The 22,912-nt window shown below is 35.8% G+C and overlaps 2 protein-coding genes across 4 annotated transcripts; both read right to left on the reverse strand.

Annotated features, from left to right (window-relative positions):
- Positions 1–608: 608 nt before the first annotated feature.
- Positions 609–5,331, reverse strand: rbbp4 (retinoblastoma binding protein 4). Its single transcript, XM_042744861.1, has 12 exons — positions 5,123–5,331; positions 4,354–4,501; positions 3,489–3,634; positions 3,216–3,389; positions 2,779–2,894; positions 2,477–2,637; positions 2,209–2,335; positions 2,030–2,107; positions 1,868–1,944; positions 1,702–1,759; positions 1,490–1,600; positions 609–1,288 (listed from the first exon to the last, which is right to left on the reverse strand). Exons 1-12 carry the CDS (start codon positions 5,136–5,138, stop codon positions 1,226–1,228), a joined length of 1,275 nt encoding a protein of 424 aa, XP_042600795.1. The 5' UTR covers positions 5,139–5,331; the 3' UTR covers positions 609–1,225.
- A 1,689-nt stretch (positions 5,332–7,020) lies between these two features.
- LOC109066060 (basic leucine zipper and W2 domain-containing protein 2-like) lies at positions 7,021–22,767 on the reverse strand. Of its 3 annotated transcripts, none has more exons than XM_019083044.2 (12): positions 22,682–22,767; positions 19,463–19,533; positions 17,146–17,322; positions 13,543–13,646; positions 10,982–11,047; positions 10,716–10,851; positions 10,432–10,541; positions 9,766–9,936; positions 8,993–9,139; positions 7,684–7,822; positions 7,480–7,602; positions 7,021–7,393 (listed from the first exon to the last, which is right to left on the reverse strand). In XM_019083044.2, the coding sequence occupies exons 2-12, from the start codon at positions 19,524–19,526 to the stop codon at positions 7,365–7,367; spliced, it is 1,266 nt and encodes a 421-aa protein (XP_018938589.1). In that variant the 5' UTR covers positions 19,527–19,533; positions 22,682–22,767; the 3' UTR covers positions 7,021–7,364. The 3 variants fall into 3 exon arrangements, with proteins under 3 accessions (XP_018938589.1, XP_018938590.1, XP_042601074.1); XM_019083045.2 differs by lacking the exon at positions 22,682–22,767 and adding an exon at positions 19,719–19,869; XM_042745140.1 differs by lacking the exon at positions 22,682–22,767 and adding an exon at positions 19,673–19,844.
- Between the last annotated feature and the right edge of the window lie 145 nt (positions 22,768–22,912).

The raw sequence follows: 22,912 nt of genomic DNA on the forward strand, positions 1-22,912 counted from the left end.
AATTCTGGACATGAGGGAGGAAGGGTCTGTGATAGGCCTGTTCATGAGTGCCAGCTATATTTTATCCTGTGAGCTCTGCTGTTTGCAAATATATTGACTCCCACGTAAAAAAACAACAACAACAACAACAAAAAAGACAAATTACTCTTACAAGTACGATACTAATTACATACCTGTACGTTACCAATGAACTAAATAAGTAAACAGTACGAAACACTACCTGCTTTTTATCTCTAGTCAACTTTATGTTTACTATAATACTACATTATTGATTTAAATCCCTTTATTAAAAATCCCATAATCGGCCAAAAGCTACAAAAAAAAACAAACCCGTCCTACCTCAAAAACCGCGCCATTCCTTTCAGTCTCGGCGCGCCCCCGAATCTGCAGTGAAGCTCGAGCCACCAGACAGGTAGCCCCGCCCCTAACTCACGCCATTGGCACGCAGTCGCCTATAACTTCTCTGATTGGTTAACAATGGTAATCATATTCTGCTACCTGGTTCACGCACAAGCTCTCATATTTTTGTACTTGGTAATTTACGTAAGAGATATACAATGCACTTAACAGAAATCTTACAAAAGCTGTGTCACCAACAACATCTAAAATAAATTTTATCAACAAGTTTATTCTTAATGTTCTGTACAACGGTATGGACATACAGGAGAAAAACATTGAAAAGTCACAATATTAAAAAGACATTAAACACCACCTGACTGATACAAGAAGCTCAAAGTATAAAAAGAATAATAATAATAATAATAATAATAATAAAGCACACAAGAGCTTAAGTTATCAATACATCTAGCCAGTAATTAAATGGATACTTAAATGGGAAAATGCATTTGTAGGACAAGTTAAAAAAAAAAAAAAATTCTACTGAGCATCAACATTGTACCACTGCACTCTGGTCACAATATACTACACACCTGTATACACGTTTCTGATATTAAGTAATACTTTAAGTATACTTAAACTGCAAGGAAATCTTCATGAGACGAAGGGATGAGAAGGTTCATTTGTCTCATTCTGATATTGACCAATGATCAACTGACATTTTTCTTAGAAAAATACTCTATTAACATAGTAGTAGAAAATGCCTGGTGGGGAAATAGTCAATTATTCCTTTTCCATTACTTAGGGGAGTTCTTCACTTGTGTGTAGACAGACAGTTTTTAGAAGAGTTTTGTCTTATGCTGAGAGTGGGGTGGTGTAAAGAGCGGTTTTATCCCTGAACCTCAGTGTCTGCTGCTCCCTCTGGGTCCTCGTCATTGTAGATGTTCTCTGCCTAAAGAAATACAGAGAAATATGCATATAAAACAGAGCTATAAGATAAAACTAGAAAAGTTATGCTAAAACTCTTGCACAAACAACCTTTTACTCCAACATCCACATTTAGGGGTGGCATACACTTGAGCTGATGTTTATTTAGTTGACAGAAAACTCAAAGTTGTAACAAATAGGGGTTAAAAGCTGATAGTGTCCTTACCATCTGCCAGACTTGCATGATGTTGTCCTCAGACACGGAGCAAATCACCCACGGTTCATTTGGATTCCAGGAGAAGTCAGAAATCTTGGCTGTATGGCCTCCATGGATGAACTAAATTTTTTAGAAAATAAAATGTGAACAACATGACCTCTGAAGAAATGCACAATGACTTTATCTAAATATATACATGTACATACAACATTGCTACTCACCAGTAGCTCTGGAGGTCCATCCTCTGCATCTTCTGGGGACTGTTCCTCACCGATTTTACTACAAGAAAAACAACGAATTCTCATTAACAATGTAGAAAGATGTTAATAATAAGGCATTTTCCATTTCCGCGGTAGTAGTGAGTAAAATGAAAATGAGACAACCCACCTGAGGTCCCAAACATTGAGTCGCCTGTCTGTTCCACTAGAGGCCAGGATGGTCTCATTATGTGGTGACCACTGAACCTGTGGACACATTTGAAGAGTTTATGTTATCGCACTCACTTATCTTTAATTTCATCCGCAATCATGGCAGGAAGGGATTTGATACCTGAAAGATTTCATCTTTGTGCGATTCAAATGAGTGAAGTTTCAGCTTCAGGTTTCGCAGATCCCACAATGCAACAGTCTGTGAGAGACAAAAAGCACTAGTCAGAGGTCTAAATATAGAAGCACATTTAATAAGTGTTCACAGGTGTGACGGAACCAGTTTCTCAATGTAGCTCTCACTTTGTCAGCAGAACCGGTGGCCAGGATGAACTCGCTGTAGGGGTTGAAGGACAAACAGTTGACCTCTGCAGTGTGGGCATCTACTGCATGACTGGGTTTGGATGTGTTATTGGAGCGCGTGTCCCAGCTAAAGAAAGAGGAGAAATCAGACTAAAATACTGCTTGCATTACATAACCACCGTTCGAGCAGTTACATACCTTTGTAAATTACACAATGTGCTAAAAGTCATTCAGAGTACAGAAACACACAGGAAGACAAAGAACTTACATCATAAGCTTCTGGTCATCTGCTACAGACCCAAAGAGAGACTCGTGCAGCAGATGCCAAGACACGTCCTCCACTACAGCCGTGTGACCAGTGAAAATGGTCTTAGCGTCCACTATTTTTCCCTCCTTTGGCACTGTACTGATGTCCCACAGACAGATAGTCTGCAGAAAAAAACAAAACTTGAATTTTTAGTGTTGGCTGAATTTAAAAACAAATGAAGGGTACAAAAGGTAACATCTGAAACCTTAGCATGTTTGCAGATGTACAGTTGTGGTCACCATACAATTGTACAAATGTCTTACGTGATCATCAGATGCACTCAGTAGACAGCCACTCAGGTTGGGGTTCCAGGACAGACCATATCCTTCTTTCTGATGTCCCCTGAGACGCAGGTCAGGAGTGCACTCTCCTGAGGGGTCTTCCAGAAGCACAGGAAGGGAACACAAAGAGCACAAATTTAGAGGGAATACTTAATACTGACATATGACACCTACACACAAACACTGAGTTGAGAAGTAGCTTGGAAATAAAAAGTGAAGTCTCCCTACCAAATAAGGCATGGTCGTAACCACATTGACCAACTAATTGATTTGTGTGGTTACACATCTAGAATTTATTTTTAGTGCAGTGGCATTAAACAGTGTGCTATGTGTTAAAATACTGATTTTTTTTATTTTTAAGCAATGCTGTTAGATATGTTGAGTTAAAAGTGACATAACTTTTCCAGAATTGCTCATACCAGGTTTGGAGGGGTGTTTGGTGTAGTCAAAGACCAGCACATCACTAGTGGGGGTCTTGGTGGCAATGATGCAGGGGTTCTGTGGCATGTAGCGAGCCCTGTTCACTTCTCCCTCGTGATTAATCTTGATCTCAATCTCTATCTTGCCACTCACTGAGCCAAAACCACCAAACTCTGTGAACAAACAGAGAATCACATGAGAAAAGCACACAGGTGGAGATGATGCAGTCCCAATTTAGTTTATGATCTAAACATCACATATAAATCACTCACCTCCTTTTTCACTGTCATAATGTGAGGCATCAAACTGGGCGTCATCATTGGGCAGCTGGACACTGGCAATAACCAGGTGATTCTGCTCATCAGAGGTATGTGTGCCGAGAACCAGGCGGTGCACGCTAAAATCCTTCCCTTCAGGTCTGTGAAACAGATGACAAGTGTGCTTATTTACACCAACTTTAATAAAAATGTACAACTGTGATGAAATAGAAACACTGGGCATTCAATATTCATTACCACATTCATAAAGCAGTGAGCCTGAAAGACCACTATCATCGTGACATCACAAAAAAAAAAGTTGAAAAGAGGGTGAAAGAGCCCACCAAACATCACTTGGAGCCACACCTACTCAATCAATAAATTAAATATTTTAAAGAAAGGCTCCAACTAATCAAAAATAATGGGAATAATCAACAATGAGTTTGTTTATCGATTAATCACATTCATCACATTACTTTACAGCAGTGAATAAAACATTTCAGGGACAAAACAAATCTGGAAAACAGCAAATGACAGAGTCAGCTGCGGCAGGAAAACTGGAGGACCCAATTTGCCCTAAACATAGTAATGCATCATATTTAGTGACTCAAACAAAAGCATTTATAGTTTTACACAGCTTGCCTTGTCATGTGTTTTGACAGATTGCTGTGCCGTTTTTTTAACAGCATCCTTACAGTATCTTTATTTGATACAACACCCGGCAGAATGTGGAACATCATCAATTTTGTTAATAATGTATTCATTCCAAAGTACATTTAATAAATAATTTTGGATTTTTCTTCCAATTAACTGATTACCAAAATAATCATTAGTTTCTTTCCTGTTTCGAAGGTAATGTCAGTAGGTATGAATGTGTTACCTGGTGACATCTGGCAACCACTGAGCAGTAAGACTGGGCCACTCCAGCGCGTGGGTCATCACCAGATCGTAAAGAAACGGAGTGTTTTTCTTCCATATTTTATATTCTTCATTTATCACCCTCTCCTCCACCGCGTCATCAAATGCAGCTGTAACAAAAAGGGGCGGGAAAACAAGATGAGATCTGTCAAAACGACTTCAACACCCATACTTTTTTTTTTTTTAGAGCAACTTGAATATGTAAGATCAAAGTTTTTTTCCCACAATTAACGTACTGTACGACAATAAATGACTTTCCGTCTAATCTAACGTTATATGTAAATCTACCGGAAGAAGAAGATGCAACCAATATTGTTCAATCTGTCATAAACCAACTCTCTGAAAAACGACTTAACATTAAGTGCACATTGCCAGAATATTTTTCACTTATCAGTTAGCAACACACACAAAAACCCCAAAACAGTACTCAAAGCTTCCTGAAATGAAGCGACGCATCCCACGTTCACACACTTCAACTTAAAAGCCAAACTCGACGCTAATTTAACTAAAAATCTTAATAATTTAGATACTTCCTAACACGTCCCCATCATAATAACAACACATTACGCCGAAAATCTGCTAATGTGTGCTCATAACAAGCTGAACTGTACTGCTGTAGTTATGGCGGGATTCGGCCTGCGCTGAATTCATACCAACAAACACCTCTGCAGCCGCTGCCGGCTTCATTTAACCACCGCCGCTAAAAGAGAGAACCCCGGAACCATACCGACCTTCTTTATCAGCCATAACGCCTCGACAGACAGCTATCACTCGTAAACCTGACCGATAACAGGATACCGGTGTAGTTTCCTCGGGAGTACAGGATGCTCTTTGTCTCGCGCCGGCGTGCACGTTCGCGCCAACTCCGACAGACACAGCAGAGCACGCGCCGCCAATGAGCGGAGAGGAGAAGAAGCGCTTCTTCTGCGGAGGAGCAGGATCACACACTACAGCCTCTGCACTGCCCTCTGCTGACAATACGCCACCTATAGGCTATATAAATAAAGTTGACCTTAATTTAGTTTAATTTGACTATTTTTTAGTGCTGTCAAATGATTAATCGCGATTAATCACATCCAAAATAAAAGTTTTTGTTTACATACTATATGTATGTGTACTGTGTATATTTATTATGTTTATATAAATACATACACATACAGTAAATATTTTGAAAATATTTACATGTATATACATTTATATATTTATATTCTTATATTTTTATATTATATATAAATATATTTAATATATAAACATAACATATTTTTCTTAAATGTATACATGCATGTGTTTGTAATTATATATACATAATAAATATACACAGCATACACGCATATATTATGTAAACAAAAACTTTTATTTTGGATGTGATTAATCGTGATTAATCATTTGACAACACTACTATTTTTATATTGAAATATTAGACTAATTTTACAAAAAAATACTAAATAAATTAAGGGAAAAAAAATAATACAACCTGACCTCGATGCAAAAGTCAGACAAACAATATATACGCACTATATATGTCTCCACCTGTGTGCTTGTCTCATGTTGTCACACCTGATTCTCTGTTTGTTCACAGAGTTTGGTGGTTTCGGCTCAGTAAGTGGCAAGATAGAGACAGAGATAGAGATGGAGATTATTCATGAGGGAGAAGTGCACCGGGCTCACTGCATGCTACATTTCACAGTTTTATGTCTGCACTCAGAGATACCAAACATTTGGATGTTTCACCGTGACCACTCCCTCTCCTTGGTCTTTAAAAATGGCGGCATTAATTTAGTGATAAAATCGTACATCCTTATGGAAATTAAATTATCATTTAATTCTGATTACTTTTCAAATTGTTTGTCATGAATCAACATCACAGGAAATGTTATGGGGTTTCAAATCAAAATATGACTTCCTGTTATGAAACAGGTCATCATTTCATGTCCACTGTAGAGGACACTGCGACTAAAGGCATGTTTGTTACACATTTTGGGAGAAACAACCCCAAAATTTGAATTTGAACAATTGAATAGGAAAATAAATAATAAATCAATAAATTATAAATCAATAAATTATAAATCAATATTCTTAAGATATATTATGAAAATCTGGCCAATTATTACTCACATTATTACACTTCTTTTTTCAGCATGCTGTCCCAACAGCACTTTAATATGCAAATTAGATAGAGTGTAAGATTGTGTTTAATGGGAAAACCAGTTTATGGAAATTTTACACATATATTGATAGAGCAAAATGGTATATTTAACCATTCTGTTATCCTTTATTGAGAATCATCCTTATACAAAGTTTGGTATAAAAAAATCCAGAGACCTTAAAAAGTAATGAATTTTGAGACAACTAATGTTTCATTTATAAAGCCAATTAATTATCTACTCTGAATGATAATGAGCCAACTCTATAACGGAATTCAAAATTCTTCTCTTCATGTCAATGTTTAAAACACATTAATCAATATGTGAATGAGACAGTAAAGGATTTTGGCATAATCTGCAGAACTAAAAGCCTTTAATATAATCCCAATCAACATTTATTCAATTGGCAGATGCCTTCCAAAGTGACTTAAAAATGAGGAGATAAATGAGTCACACAAAGTAATAAAAGAGGCAAATTCTTGAACTAGAGTACATATAAAACACCTTTTATTCATAAAAAGATTCAAAGCAGTCCCATACGACATATACACGTGTTTGTTCAAATGAAAATCAGTTGCAGGAAACGCAGTACCTGAACGGCATTAATATAAAATCCATGTTAAAGTGTTTGCTATTAAAGGCTGTCTATATAGCTTCCTCCACTCTTTATATAGAGCTCGGAAGGTTTTCCCTGGATTGGGCCTCAGTGTATGTGACTCGCCCCTCTGGACACAAATGTAATGACAAAGAGCCTAGATATGCACTAAAACGCCGGTCACAGAGAGCTGACAGTGTAAAACCCAGAAAATCTTCAGGATCCTCGAAATTATTAGTCATCTTCCGTCTCTGACTCAGACTCTGTGGGAGACAGAATTCAGAAACAATGTGCTTGAGATTTACATTTTGTTTGGCAGAGGGTATTTTTATCTAATAAAATTCCTCACCTTCCTCCGCATTGTGAAGCCACTCCACAAATTTCTTCATTTGCTCCAGAAATACACTTTTTCCTTTGGCAGCATGGGCGTCTTTGTACCATTTCAGAATGGCCTCCTCACTAAGGACATCAGCTGTGGAATGAGAAACACACATCGTATCTTATCTCGCCTCTAATTTATCCTTAAAACACTGATCAGGTGAGACATGGGTACCTTTGTAGAAGAGCACCACTATTTTGGAGAAGGATTTCATGAAGTGGATGTTGTCGTAGCAGTACTCCTGAATCTTGAGCAGTAAGACCAGCTCTGATTGGCCCTGAGTACTGAACACAGCCAGGAGAGGTGCATAGTGCTACAGGACAAACAATCACCATTATCTCTCTCTTACACAGGTCTACACTGGAAACACATGTCTTGTTGTGATGCGAGGCTGCCTACATAATCATCTGATACAACAATCAAGTTCTTTCATGGACCAATCAGCTGCAGAAACCTGGAAATAAAATAAGTTCAAAAACTGATTTTTTAAACTGACATACAGTAGTTGAAACTGTATTTTATATAATAAAAGAACAAAAGAAAAGAATCTTAAGTACTTGATTGTTGTATCATCGATTTTTGTAAATTGATATTATCATACAGCTTTACATATAAAGTTGGAGATATAAGTATATCCAGTTTATCCATATGCTCACATAAAGTGATATATAATACATCACAAATCTTAGGTCAAATCTCTGCTTTTTTATTTTGTTGCAAAATGTAGCTCTATTGTCACTGATATATATTTATATAGATAGATAGATAGATAGATAGATAGATTATTGTCCCGTTCTAATCTGCTAAATACGACTATAAGGCTTGATGATCTTAATGATTTGTAATATTGTAAACATTAACATCATTATTTTTTGCAAAGCTGCTTCGAAACAATGTGTATTGGGAAAAGCACCATACAAATAAATTTGACTTGACTCTAATTTAACTATTTTTGCAAGGGTTATTTTAAAATATGACACTAATTTAACAAAATAATCATCATAAAAATTATTTAGGAAAGAAAAACATAACCTGACTTTGACGTAACAGTCTGAAGCAAAATATATAACAAATTAAATTTGTTGAAAATAAAAAAATAAACTATATATTACAAACAATTATTTGAACACTAGTATTCTCACAAGCTAGAAAATTGGTTTTAAGTCAATTATTTCCATATTTTGCTGTAGTGTGTCAGTAGGAAAATCAGTTTACATTTCCAAACACCAAACATTAATTTTGCAATTAATTATAATATTCCAGTGAGATTTTTTGTCTGACAGCAGCCAGTGCTCCACACAGAGTTCTGATCTGATCATCATCCAGTCTGTCTGGAATGACATGAAGAAACAGAACAGACTGAGACAGACTCAATCCAGAAGAACTGTGGCAATGTCTCCAAGATCCTTTAGATATGAGAATATAGATATGAGCATTACAAATATCAATGTGAGATTTTAAAGTCTAGGTGTTGATACTGTGCCTTCAGGTGTTTGAGGGCCTGTTCGGTGACCAGCTCCTCTTTCTTATTCCATTCAACAGCATTCATGAGGCAGCTCCACAGTAAGCCAATCACAGCCTGCTCCTGAAGATCATTCTTCTTCATCTCCTCTTTCACATACACCACGATCTGAGCACAATTCACACCGGCACATATGGAACATTTTAAGGACTTAAAGGGATACTCCTTCCCAAAATGAAAATTTTTGTCATTATTCACTTACCCCCATGTCGTTCCAAACCTGTAAAAGTTCGTCTTCGGAACACAATTTAAGATATTTTGGATGAAAACCGGGAGGCTTGAGACTGTCCCATAGACTGCCAAGTAAATAACAAGGTGTCAAGCTCCAGGAAAGTATGAAAAGCATCGTCAGAATAGTCCATCTGCCATCAGTGATTCAACCATAATGTTATGAAGCGACGAGAATACATTTCGTACACGAAGAAAACAAATATAACAACGGCAGATGGACTATTCTGACGATGCTTTTCATACTTTCCTGGACCTTGACACTGTTATTTACTTGGCAGTCTATGGGACAAGCCTCCCGGTTTTCATCCAAAATATCTAAAATTGTGTTCCGAACGAACTTTTACGGGTTTGTAATGACATGGGGGTAAGTGATTAATGACAACATTTTCATTTTGGGATGGAGTATCCCTTTAAGGACTAACGTGACAATCCTTAATGACCAACATAAAATTGGTCTTGAAGCAAGAGCTTGAAGCAGTGTTTAACATGAGTGCATGCTTCACCTCTCTGATGGGACACTGCTGCGACAGGCGCTCCTGCAGCTCTTTCTGAAGCTCCTTGCGTGTGCCCAGAGACTGCTGCGTGTGCAGGAAGTCTGACAGCTCCTTCAGTCCTGCATCAGTGAAGTACTTTGAGAAGTGCTCCACATTCTGCTTATTGGCAGGGAAGAGTTCCTGAAGTCACGGCAGATTACACAATCAGATTAACTACAGGAGGAACTCGGAAGAACCTTTAACCTTTAAGACTAAGAAGGTGAAGTGTGTCAGTAGTCCCATGTTGAAATACTTTCTCATTTCTCATCAGCCTTAGTGAGTATAAGACACATTTGTCTAAACATAAAAAAAATCGCCATCGCCAATCCTGATGTAGTTTATAACTACAGGTCAGTCCAGTTCATAATTGTGACCAAACTGTTTTCAATTATTTATAACCGGTGACTGAATATCAAAACCTTTATTTTTGTTATAGAATCTGCATGGATGCACTGTGTGCAAGAAGGTCATGAGTGAGTTTAGGCGTGTTAAGACACATCTGCCAGGTGATGAATATCTCCATGGAAACATAAATTATCTGCAAAATGGTTCATTATCTCTTATCTAATGAATTCAGTATCAGAATTGATCTCGTGTGTAAGCCAACACAGAACAGATGAACATCAACTATTATACCAGGAGCTTCTTATCCAGGTTGGCTTTTCTAAGGGAAGATGTCACCGCATTGGCGTCCTTCTCTGCTATCCAAGCTTTAAACATCTTCACTGCAAAAGAGGCTGATATTCCTACAAGCAGACAGTGGGGAAAACAGCACATACTCTAATAAATATCTAAAATAGTCAAGTGAAGAATTCACTGCCAATGCAAAAAATAAATCATAAATAAATCTCTCAAGCAAATAATTCATTCAATATTTATTTTTTCTCTCTCCTTCAAGAGGAAGAAGACAAAGCACAAACCTTCTTTGACAAGGTTATCGCTGAAGAGGCTGGTGAGGATAGGTGGCAGCAGAGTGCCGTTGGCTAACAGGATACCTGTTAGCATGGCTAGTTTGGTCTGCTCAGATTCAGTGAAGGCCTTCAGGAAGAGAAGAAGCTATGTGGGGAGAAAACATATGGATCAAAACATACGGTATATGTGGAACATATGTGGAACATTCTCCAAAGTACATTATCATTATCATCACTGATAATAGCAAGAACATGATATTATGCATATTAGTTACCTTTTTGATTTCCTCCTCAAAGGCCTTCTCCAGATATTTGTACCTTCTGATAAGTTTATTGAAAACCTGTATATAGACAATCATCTGTTAGTCACAGCATTAAGGAGAATAAAAGTGAAAAAAAAAAACTTTAAAAATGAAGGAGTCATATACATTTTGCATAATAATAATAATAATAATAATATTTTTATGTAATATTATATATTATCAAATTTTAGATATTTGATAGATTTTATTTATATTATTTTTTAGATATATTAAAATATCCAAACAAAACAAAATATGATATAATAATGAACAATAAAGAGTTCATATAATATATATATATATATATATATATATATATATATATATATATATATATATATATATATATATATATATATATATATATATATATAATATTATTTTTAAATATTATCATTATTATATTATAGCATTTTTAGATGATGCTAATAATAATAATAATAATGCAATAAAATATATAAAATATTGCATTTAATAAAATATGTATATATACATATAAAACATACAATATTATATAAAATAATTATTATTATTATATTTTATTATCTGTTTAATAATATACAATATATGTGATATTATACATTATATTATTTGTTAGATATTATTACTACTACTATTATCAGGGGTTAACAAAACACCAAAAAAATCTTTTGACTAAATTTTTTTCCCAGCCAAACCCCATTCCTCAGCCACCTCTGTCACACACCCAGTTTAAGAGCAGTGTTTTCTTCTTGTAATAAGGAGCACTTGTCCTCCTAATTTAAAACATTTAGGAGCACTTTTTAATCAATAATAAAAAATTCTGATAAAAAATTAGCCTTCCTAACATGAGGTGACATTTAACTCTGATTTAACAGGGGCATTTTCTTTTTACATTTGTAAGTGCATTTTTCTAATTTCATCTAGGATTTTTTCTAGCTATGGTGGCAGGACAATTTCTGGTGGGCCACGCCCCCTCCCCACCCAAGAATCACGAGAATTGTTTTTTTTTTACTAAAGTAAATAGTAAATAATAAAATAAGAACAAATAAATTAATGACAAACAATAAAAAGACACAAATTAAATTAACAGCACTTTAATTTTTTATTTTTTTTTCAGTTAGGTCTAAGTATAATCTATTCAACTGTAAAATAACACTGGAAAGTCTTCACTGTATAATGAAAGAGAGCAGCAGGTTTATTTAGGCTGCTGACTCTTTAAGACCTCATGGACATATCTAAATACTGCACTGCAACAGCTAAAGTCTGTCTACACTGGACATGACAAAGTGACCATTGAAAATCATTAGAAATTTGTGTCAATACATCATAAATAGAATGCAGTAGCAGTTTTCTTTCGGGGATAAGTTACCAATCATATGAAATTAGTAATAATAAACTAATTTGTATTACAGAGGTGGCACAGAAGAACAAAAGTGGCTTGTAGGTACATTATCAGATGTTCAATTAAGGCTCAGAGGGGGCAGGAGTGCAATTAAATTCATAAATTCATGTGAAGATTATTGTTTTAAATACAAAAATTTTGAATACAGAAATATTGACAAATTATATGCTAAAAATGAAACTAAATCCACCAGCAGGTAGCGGCAAGTCACTGATTTTATCACTGAATCATTTATTCAACTGATTCGTTCGAACGGCAGAATCATTCAGGAATGAAGCAAGTGAATGTCTTTATGAATGAGTAATCATTAGTGTTGGGTTCGAGTCCACCTAAGTTGAGTCCAAGTCGAGTCCGAGTCTTTAACCAATCAAGTCCAAGACAAGTCCAAGTCCAAAATGGGCCGAGTCGAACTCAAGTATCATGAAACTCTATTATTTATTAGTATCTTAACATTGTTTTTACCTTTACAACTAGAAAAACTCAGTGTCCATTTAAATGTAACAAAAGCAAACCTCTATTGCATCTTGCCATTTTGATTTTTGATTAACAATTAGTGTCTTGCTTTGCTTAGCAAACAGGTTTTAGAATGTGAAAAATTAAAGGGCGGGACTTGACTTTATTCATCGGTAAAGTAAATGTATAAATTCAAGAGTGGGGGTAAAGGAGTAGGTATCTTGGTGAATGAGACCTTAAGAGCAGAAAATGCACCTTTTATCATAATAATAATAATGTGATATTTTATATATTACACTTTCATGCTATTATTATTATTATTATTCATTTAGATTTGTATTATTATTAATTTTAGATTTTTTTTAGATCCTTAATACATCAAACATCAAATACATCAAACTCTTCTAAAACCAAAAATCAAATCAAATTTGATTGCTTATGACAAAAATTCTGGACACTAGAACACACTTTTAAACTCACTGATGGAGAGACAATGTAATCCAGGAATTATTTCAAAATGACACAGTATGAGTGGCATACTGGTTCTACCCAGAGGATTTGGGGGCTAAGTACATCTAATGCAATTTTGAAACAGGATTCCCCTGCCTTCCTACCACCTTGGTTTCAGCTGCTCATTTTTTATATACAAAAATGGAAAAAAAGCATCTCATTGAACGGGCTGAAGTGGGGTGTTCACCTGAGCATAGCTGCGGACAGCAGGGTGGTTTTCCTCCGTCCTGAACATACAGTGCTCCGTCACCTTGGTCTTGTCCCCATCGTCAATGCGTGTTCCCCCGGGAGCTGAGAGAGGGAAAGTGAGGTTACAGGTTAATGCTGTAAATCCTTTGAGAGCACTGTGCTGTCACTGTTAACCCCTACTGAGAAAATGTCACTGTGTCTACTGACGTCAAAGCAACCAGCTATGCAACAACACAGCAGTTATACCAGAATACTTCATTCCCTGTATCATATGCGGTGTTTGTAATCTTTACAGTTTTATTTATGCATAATGCATAATGTGCAGTACTATGCTGTACAGCTTTATGTATAAGAGAAGTGATGTAGTGTAGGTCAATTTAAAAAAGCATTAGCCTCTGTACTACAGAGTAGATGCATTTCCAAAGCATTTAATCAAATAAGGAAAGAAATTGAATTACAGCATTGCTTCCACCCCAAAATAGGACACGGTTTCTCAATGTGCTCTGCACACATAACAATGCAATGCCTCATGGACTAATCCACAGGTGTCCGGGTTAATACCATACACACAGTTAACTTCAGATCCCCGGATTACAGTGTTGAGCCACTGATCCACTGATTGGTCAATGTAATGCTTCCCATCTTACCATTTCATAAAACACTAAACTGGCTTTTCTACAGAGCAGCTAAGAGGGCATGATGATGGAAAAAATATACTATTGGAAGAAAAATTTGTTTTTCTTCCCACCTCATATTATTTCCATCAGCAATTTTGCATCTGCTCGCAAAACTTTTAGGTTTTCCAGAGAAACCTGCAAACTTGAAACTTGTGTTCCCTTGCAAAATTGTGTATTCCCTAGCCAAACTTTTGCTTTCTCTCATGCATATACAAACTTTCTCAGGGCGAAAGTTTTGCAAGTGAACACAAAAGAAACATAACTTTCCAATGTGTTCCTTTAGAGACTTTGTATTATTCAGGCAAAAATATTCAAAATATTTTAATGAAATCAAAGTTTTCTTTATCAGGTCATCAGAAATTTTCTGTTATTCTTCTTTTTCATCAAATTACTATGCAAAAACATTTTCAAATATTTTATCAAATTTGACTTCATGTGACATATTTCTGAATTGACAGTATATATTCAATCATTTAAAAAGTCTAAATAAATACAGTAGATCAAGACTAATTTGATTAATGAAGAACTGATTGAATCATGTAAAAATTTAAATTTTAAGACATTAGCAAATTATTTTGGTGAAAACTGTGAAGAAAAATTAATGTCTACAAATAAATAGTTCATTATAAGACCAAAAATATGCATTAAGAAAGTAAACTGAGTTTATTTTCGTGTAATGCTTTCATGTTAACATGAATGTAGTGCTTTCATCACAATTGTGTAATAGATCCCAGTCTATTTTCACAGAGTTCAGGGAAACCGGACTAATAAGGGCAAAGGTCAGAAGATTTGGACTTAATCTCTATTTTACAGAGTTAACGGCAGTCTTCTTCTTATGAGGGCTCTATATCCTAGCTGGAGTAATCTGACTGCTGACTGGATGTTTGACCAGGCTGCTGTTCTTCCTCTCTCATGTGCTCTCACAGCTATTTGGGCTTTATATAGAGTAAACCTTTTAGCTCTAATTGGGTTGACAGAGACCGTCCCATCCTAAAGACATCTCTACCAATTCTTGAAACTGAACTCATTCCACACAGATTGAACAAAATGTAGCATGTGAGAGGAACGATATAAACTTACTAGCTAATCAGCAGGAGTAAAGAAAAAAAGAAATAGCAGGAGTAAAAAAAAAAAAAAAACTACACCTATGTCAAGCTATTACAGTATATAGTATTGGTAGGATTGCACTTAATAATTTGTTTAATAAAATAACAATGATTATTACATTATATTATTATATTATAACAAGTATCTTATGCTTGCAGTACAACAGTAAAATCTTTAAATATTATTTCATTTTTTACAAACTGTTTTCTATTTAAATATATTTTAAAATGTAATTTATTTCTGTGATCAAAGCTGAATTTTCAGCATCATTACTCCAGTCTTCAGTGTCACACGATCGTTCAGAAATCATTATTATTATTATTATTATTATTATTTCAATGTTGAAAACAGATGTGCTGTTTAATATTTTTGTGTAAACCATGATACATTATTTCGGAATTCTTTGATGAATATAATTTTCAAGTGAACAGCAATTATTTGAAACTCATTCAAAGAAACAACATACAATTAACAAAAAAAATTCAGTTTAATGCATTGTACCAGATTTAGCCAGAGGCTCATTTTCATCTGCATATTATTATTTTTTTATTAATAATTTTTATTAACGCATACTTTTTTGAACAATATATTCATATGTCACATTTCTATAGTATATTAGTTTGAATGCACTATATGATGTAACGTTATGCGAGTAACATGGCTCAGTACACAAATACAGCACATGTGCTTCACAACCCTTTACATGCATATCATTTTAAACTCACAAAATGCATATTCAACTCCAAAAACCCTTTTAATATGCTGTTCTCTACTCTGGCTTCCCATATCTGCTCCAACCAAATTCAACACTCTGCTTCTGTCCCACAGTGAAGCCGCCCACTCACTCTCTCAGCCTGCTTATGTGCAAAAGATCTGAAGATTTCCAACCGGCTGTGACAGCTTCTAGGACACAACTAAGACAGGCTAAAATCATGTTGTGTATTTCCTGCTGTCCTCATCTTTAACCATCAATGGGATTTGTAAGTTGCTGGCCTGGAGGTACTGCACTAAACACTTTGATCCAGAGATGTGCTGCGAGTGTCAGAGTGAGCTAATGACCTCTAATTCTGTTTACTAACAGTCCATTACGAATGTTGCTTGTCAGATTGTACAGTATAGCCCCAATGACATCTCGGGTAAAAGGCAGCAACAGCTGTTTTTTTTTTTTTATGTCAAACTGTAAGATATACATCTGCAAGACTGTGACCAGTGGTGTAGTGTGGGCCATGTATACGCCATATGCTTACTTTTTGCCCGGGGTTGTTTATGTATTACAACTTCTAAGGATCAATAATTGCATATATTCCCTTGGTATACCCTTGGTCATATTAGCATCCCATTTCATGGTGTCTCATTCTGTTGTGCAAAACTCGTGATTCTTTGTTATAATTTTGGAAATTTCACTTTTATTACTCTACCTTTTCCAGTCCTTCACCGACTGACTGCAAGTGTCCACTACAGCGAGAGAACTCTGCTCTAGTGAGTGAGCCATTGCTATGCAGTTATTGAAGAGTGAGCGTGTTGAATTTGAATTACTTGTGTATCAGCAGCTTGAATTGACATTTTATTAATGCTGTTTATTGATAAAGTCGCTTGCACTTAAATGTCTTGTGTGAGAGCGGGAGGGAATGCGCTATCCACAGATGTTGTTTCGTAAACTATTTGATGCCAAAGACCCTCAAATTTAACAATCCCTTCAGGCCTGGTTTTACAGGGCAACAGGAATGCAAGTGCATGAAATTGAATCTACAAAGCAATAATTAAAGCAGTATTAAGACGATTTCCCAAATTATGCACAAGGTTTTGGACCTTCTCACCAAGCATGCTTCCAGCCATGAGGATGTCAAACAGGGTGTCGGCATAGCGGCGGTAGTCTAGTCTCGACCCAGTGACATCCAGAAACTTGGCTACAGCATCAAGATCACCACCTGCTTCGTTGAGGCCTTGAACAATAGTGTCTCGGAAAACCGTAGGCTCAAACTTCTCCTTTTCATCTGTGAGAGAGGAAACACAAGACTCTCAGTCAAGGTTACCGCAACAGAGATTCAGGATTCACATTAGCCGCTTATGATGTAGAATATAATGCTTTAAATTATTTAGATTTGATCCTTGATTTGTATCCATCTGTGTAGAATGCTTGATAACAAAGCAGGTGGTCGCACACAGAAATATGCAAGCCGCACTTATACCTACTATTATGTAAATGAGTTCCCTCGCCTCGCTGCTGGCTGGGAATTCTGATTATAGCACACGCTAAAGAGCATGTTGAGTGTCTTCCTGTGAGATCTCACATTTGAAGAGCCAGTCACACCTACCACACAAGCCAGTGAAGCATAACTCTAATGCCCTGTTGAAAACGCCCCCACATTTGTCACAGTCAAAAGCTATTAAGTAACGTTCCAAAGCTGTCTGTAATGTCTAACGGTGTTCACCTTTAACCCGTATCATACACCTACATGGACGATTCAAATTAGAACTGTATGGCAGATACTGCATGACGTCTTTCAATATAAAATAATTCATTGTTTGCATATTTAAGATTGACCTATATTGTTTAAACATACACTACCAGTCAAACGATTGGGGTCAGTGAGATTTTTTGTATCATTAAATTAATAATTTTACTCAGCATGGATGCATTAAGTTGATCAAAAGTCAAAGTTAAAATGGTTACACTTTACTTACTCCACTTTAGACATTCTACTAACTATTAGTAACTTTGAAACTACATGTCAGCTAACTCTCATTAGAGTATTAGTAGACTGTTTAGGATTAGGGTCAGTAGAATATCTAAAGTGGACTACAGAAGTAATGTGCTTCTGTAAAGACAAAGTGTTAAAAAGATTTATTTTTCAACTTTCCATTGTTTTAAGAAAAAAAAAAATTACATTTTCTACAAAAATAAATAAATAAAAATAAAACAACACAACTGTTTTCAACATTGATACTAATAAGAAATATTTTTTGAGCAAATCAGAAAATTAGAATGATTTCTGAAGGATCATGCATAAAATTCTACTTCGCCATCACAGGAATAAATCACTTTTATATAAATATAGAATATAAACTTTTATATAAATAAAAAAGATTTAAGTTGAATCCTTTTCTTAAACTTATTTTAATAATATTACACTATATTACTGTTTTTACTGTACTAAAAAAAAAAAAAAAAAAAAAAAAAAAAAAAATGAAGCCATAGCACTCTTTAAAAACATTTCCAAACCCAAACTTTTGAACAGTAGTGTATTTAAACATGTCCGAGAATAAACGTGAACTGATTTTTATAGCTTTTATTTAGCCTTTGTTTCAAAATCAATGTCTGATAATACCATAATTATCAGTACACCACAACAATAAAAGCAATATGTAATAATAATAATCATCATCATTATCATCATCATCATTCCTATAATTTTGTGACTTGAGATGCATAAATGAGAACCTTTATATTTAAAAAAATATATAATAAACAAAAAAGATAAGGGGCCATTCACACAAAATTGTGTTTTTTGCTTTGACACAGGAAGTAGGATGGGGAAAAATATATAACACGAAATTTTATTTAAATTTAAATTTTTTAACTTCTTTTAACTAGAGCACTGCATTTTTAGAACACCGTGTCATGTGTAAGACGCGAGTGCAGTGGTCAACAATGTCCATCTAGCACATTTACATAAAGAAACAATGGAAAAGTAGCACTGTAGAACAGAAAAACGCTTTCTGTGTGAACACCCACTAAACATTCTGATTCTGGAACTAATGCTGCAGCTATTGCTGTAGGATAACTTCTGTGGCTCTGAGACTGCAGGACTAATAAGATAAAAGATCAGAACGGCAGAGGGTCTGCACTGGTACCAGTATTGTGTAGGACATGAAGTACACAGTAGCACACAAACAAGTTATTAATGGAACATGAATTAAGACCCTTGCCACTGCATTGCTGAGTGAGTGTCTGCAACATGTGTGCACATCTAAGGTGTGTGTGTGTTTCTGGATGTGAACAAATATTAAGAACAATCACTGTACATTTGCCATTTAACTGTCAATGCAAGTTATAAGTTAAATCCTTTATAAAGCTCACAATTAGTTTCTATGAGGTAGAATAGGAAATATCGAGATAAAAAAATGACTCACCCCTTTTCCTGGTCTTAAACCGCTGGCCTGTAAGCACTGGCTTCTGTGGCTTACCGGTATTCATAAAAGTCCTTCACATGCAAAGAAACAGACATAAAATATATTCAAATCAGCAACAAAAACATAGATGACCCATTTTTGTTCTATGACAGATCCATTATTGAATAAGCCAGATGCCCCACAAGACAAAAACATGAAACAACTCCTGACCTAGTAATCTGTGCTTTCCCCAACACTACACCCCACTCTCACACACCTCGTTTATAATAGCACACTGTACTAGGAGGAAAAAAAAGCTTTCGCTCTAAAAGCTCATCAGCTGAGAGGTCCTCTCCAGCACGCAGTGAGTGCTCCAGCAGAAAGCCAGTGCTCCGGCAAGCCTTTCGCTGCCCTGTGCTAAATATAGAGGGGCTCATCCCTGATAGTGTAAACTTCAGTCACCCAGGTCTGGGACACGTGTCGTATTACAGCAAGGACATGTCTGATCACAGCTTACAGCCCTCTGTGTGTGTGTTTGTGTGTGTGTGTATATATACAAGCAAACTCACAAAGTATGCACATGTGCAAATATATACACAAACAAAATCAACATTTTCCATCAGCTGCCTCAACAACTTATTGATGCCCAGAGTGACAGAGTGTATGGGGTAAATAAAGGCAGTTGTTATGAGCTCTGCATAACCAGCAAAACAAAAAAAATGTTCCTTGATGTCCTTTATTCCTTTATGTTGCATTAAATTTATATATGAATGTTTCACTGTGGTATAATATGTAACCAAAGTGAAGTTGAGGTCAGAGGTGTGAGAATGATTTGTTATGGAAACACGAGTTACAATTGGTTTAATATAATAAATGTAATATTATATAATAATTAGTAAATTGATTTAACTCATTTAAATACTAGTTAAGGTAACAGTAAAAACTAACCACAATATTGCAAAACATTTAAAATGATTTCAAATCATATTTTTCATAGAATCCTGAAAAAAAAAAAATCAGTCATGTTCAAAGCAGATCAAAGAATTTCAACATTAATAAAAATATGAAATGTTTTCTGAATACCAAATAAATTCAGCCTTGGTGAGCAAAATCCCAAAAGACACTTCTTTCACTAAATAAATAAATACAAATAACAGATAACATATTTCATACCACACAAAGAATACCCTTGATTTGCCCTCAAAGCTACATGAACTCACGACTCAGAGTGATAATTCACTGAAATCAGAACAATTGTTTTTAAACAGCATTCTACATCATGGCTCAGTGTTTTTCTAACATTGAGTCCTTTCACGCAGCTCTGAACAATATGTACTCATGCAAGTCCCGTGTGATTTATAAATGATATCAACAACCACATTCACCAGGGATGAGCCCACAAAGGGGATGATTTAGCTGATTGTTTGTCACTAAACCTTAATCCATTACAACAATGCAGTAATCAGCCCTCAGATCAGCTCAAGTGGAGGATGTCCAGAGCACAACATCTCACAGGACCAGTTAGTACCGGAAAACCAGAAACTCTGGAGAGTCAGATGTCAGAGTCGGGTCTTAAAGGGGTCTTATTAGGCCTATGCTTTTTCACTTTTTGAATTTTAGTCAGTGTGTAGTGTTTATGTTTGGACATAAAAAATATCTACAAAGTTACAAATTTTAAAGTCCACTCCCAAAGGAGATATTTAGTTTAAAAAAAAAACCCTTTTCAAGAACTACAATGAACGGCTCGTTTGGACTACAGCGTTGTTTTCCGGGGTTTGTGATGTGACAAAGCGGCCCAGTAGAATATCATTAAAATAATTCCCACCTACGGAAATTCAAATGGTTGGGGGGTGGGGAGGGGCGAGGTCGTGGTTAGAACGCTTGGTTGAGTGCATCAGACAAGACAACGACGAAGAAGAAGAAGAGCTCCCGTAGTGTCAATTTTTCACCATGTCCATCCATTTCCGTGCATGCAAAGGTTCTGCGCAATCCTCTTGTTCAATATTCTCGGCGTTTGAATCCAGCTCAAAAATTATATAGCAATATCAACGCCATCTTTATCTATACCGGAGCAGACGGAACTTGCTGCTTTGGCAAGGGGTGGGGCAGTACTGAAACACCATCTAAGCTGTTCACCAATCACAATGCACTGTGACAGCTAACCAATCACAACACATTTTGTTTTTCAGAAGGCGTGCCTTCATTAAACCCGGAACTATTCAAGCCGTTTGTGCCAGGCTGAGGAGAAATGTATTTTAATAATGTTATGTGAAAAATAAGTTATGTGAAAAATATGTGATAAACTTATTCAGTAAAATTTAATAATGTGAAAAATAATGTGTTTTTCGAACCACCAAGCATCAGAGCATGTTCTAGTACACCCCCAAAACAAAATCAAGACTTTGTAAGAGAGCATAATAGGACCCCTTTAATTAGATTACAACAATCCCCGAGGAGTGAGTGGGGCACAAACTATCAAAATCACTCCCAATCACCCTCCAGTTAGTGTACCTCACTGCTTATTCAACACAGCTCTTTGATTTCACCACTTTCTCTCAGTGTAGAAGTGACATTCCTTGTCATAAAACCAATTAGACAAGGACAAACATCACACTGCACTTGGCAACCACAAGAATATGTTTTTGCAGGCTGCTGTGTGCTGCTGTATAGTTGTAGGTTTATATTCTAGCTAGTTTCTCCGGTCCCAATTTAAAAGTGCTTCTGTGCCAAGAATAACACACAGGCTATGGCATTGCTGGAAGAGAATGCAACCTGGTTTCAAAGTAGGAATGAGGTGCTGGGACACAACACAGGACGGAAGCTTTGACAGGATATAAATATTATACATAGTATAAATAACTATATTACACTATAGTTCATGCATGGTGGTGGTGGTTTGAGGAGAGACCCCCCACATGATTGTAAAGCACTCTGGGTGTACATCAATACACAATAAAGCGCTTTATAAATGCATCATTAATTCATTAGTTCAATGACATTCATATTTTAAAAGATATTTTGTATTATATATTTTTTTATCTTTTACATTCAGCATTGCACATTCAACAGTCAGCTATTTCAGAAATAGTCCGTTATTTCAGAATGCTGTTATTAATATATATATATTAATAAAACTCGTAAAAGCTCAGAAGCACGAGAGAATCAGACACGAATCAAGCTAATAATAATAATAACATTGCGCATCATGACATGCCATCATGTGATTGTCTTTAGCGTTACCTGTCTGTGATTCTGCCTGTCTGTGATGATCTCGAGCTTCGCTCCGCGCACAGTATCTCACGCGACACAGTTTGAGCAGGCAAGTTAAGTACAGCTGGACTGAACGACTCTCGAGAGGGGTAGCCTACTTCGCACGACATGAATTACTACTGCTATTAATAATTAAATCCTCTTGAATAAAAAAGTAATAACCTGTATTTATAAAATATAATTTTTAATAAAATAAATGTT

This window comes from Cyprinus carpio, chromosome B19 (genome assembly GCF_018340385.1).
Source record: "Cyprinus carpio isolate SPL01 chromosome B19, ASM1834038v1, whole genome shotgun sequence".
NCBI lineage: Eukaryota > Metazoa > Chordata > Actinopteri > Cypriniformes > Cyprinidae > Cyprinus > Cyprinus carpio.

Coding starts and splice junctions, on each gene's coding strand:
- rbbp4 (XM_042744861.1), bottom strand. Junction 2,336..2,476: donor GATGACCAGAAGCTTATGAT/GTAAGTTCTTTG, acceptor CTCTTTCTTTAG/CTGGGACACGCGCTCCAATA. Junction 1,760..1,867: donor CTCAATGTTTGGGACCTCAG/GTGGGTTGTCTC, acceptor TTTTTCTTGTAG/TAAAATCGGTGAGGAACAGT.
- LOC109066060 (XM_019083044.2), bottom strand. CDS start 19,526: ATGAATACCGGTAAGCCACAGAAGCCAGTGCTTACAGGCCAGCGGTTT. Junction 11,048..13,542: donor CTGTCCGCAGCTATGCTCAG/GTGAACACCCCA, acceptor GTCTATATACAG/GTTTTCAATAAACTTATCAG. Junction 9,937..10,431: donor ACCTGGATAAGAAGCTCCTG/GTATAATAGTTG, acceptor CCGTGACTTCAG/GAACTCTTCCCTGCCAATAA.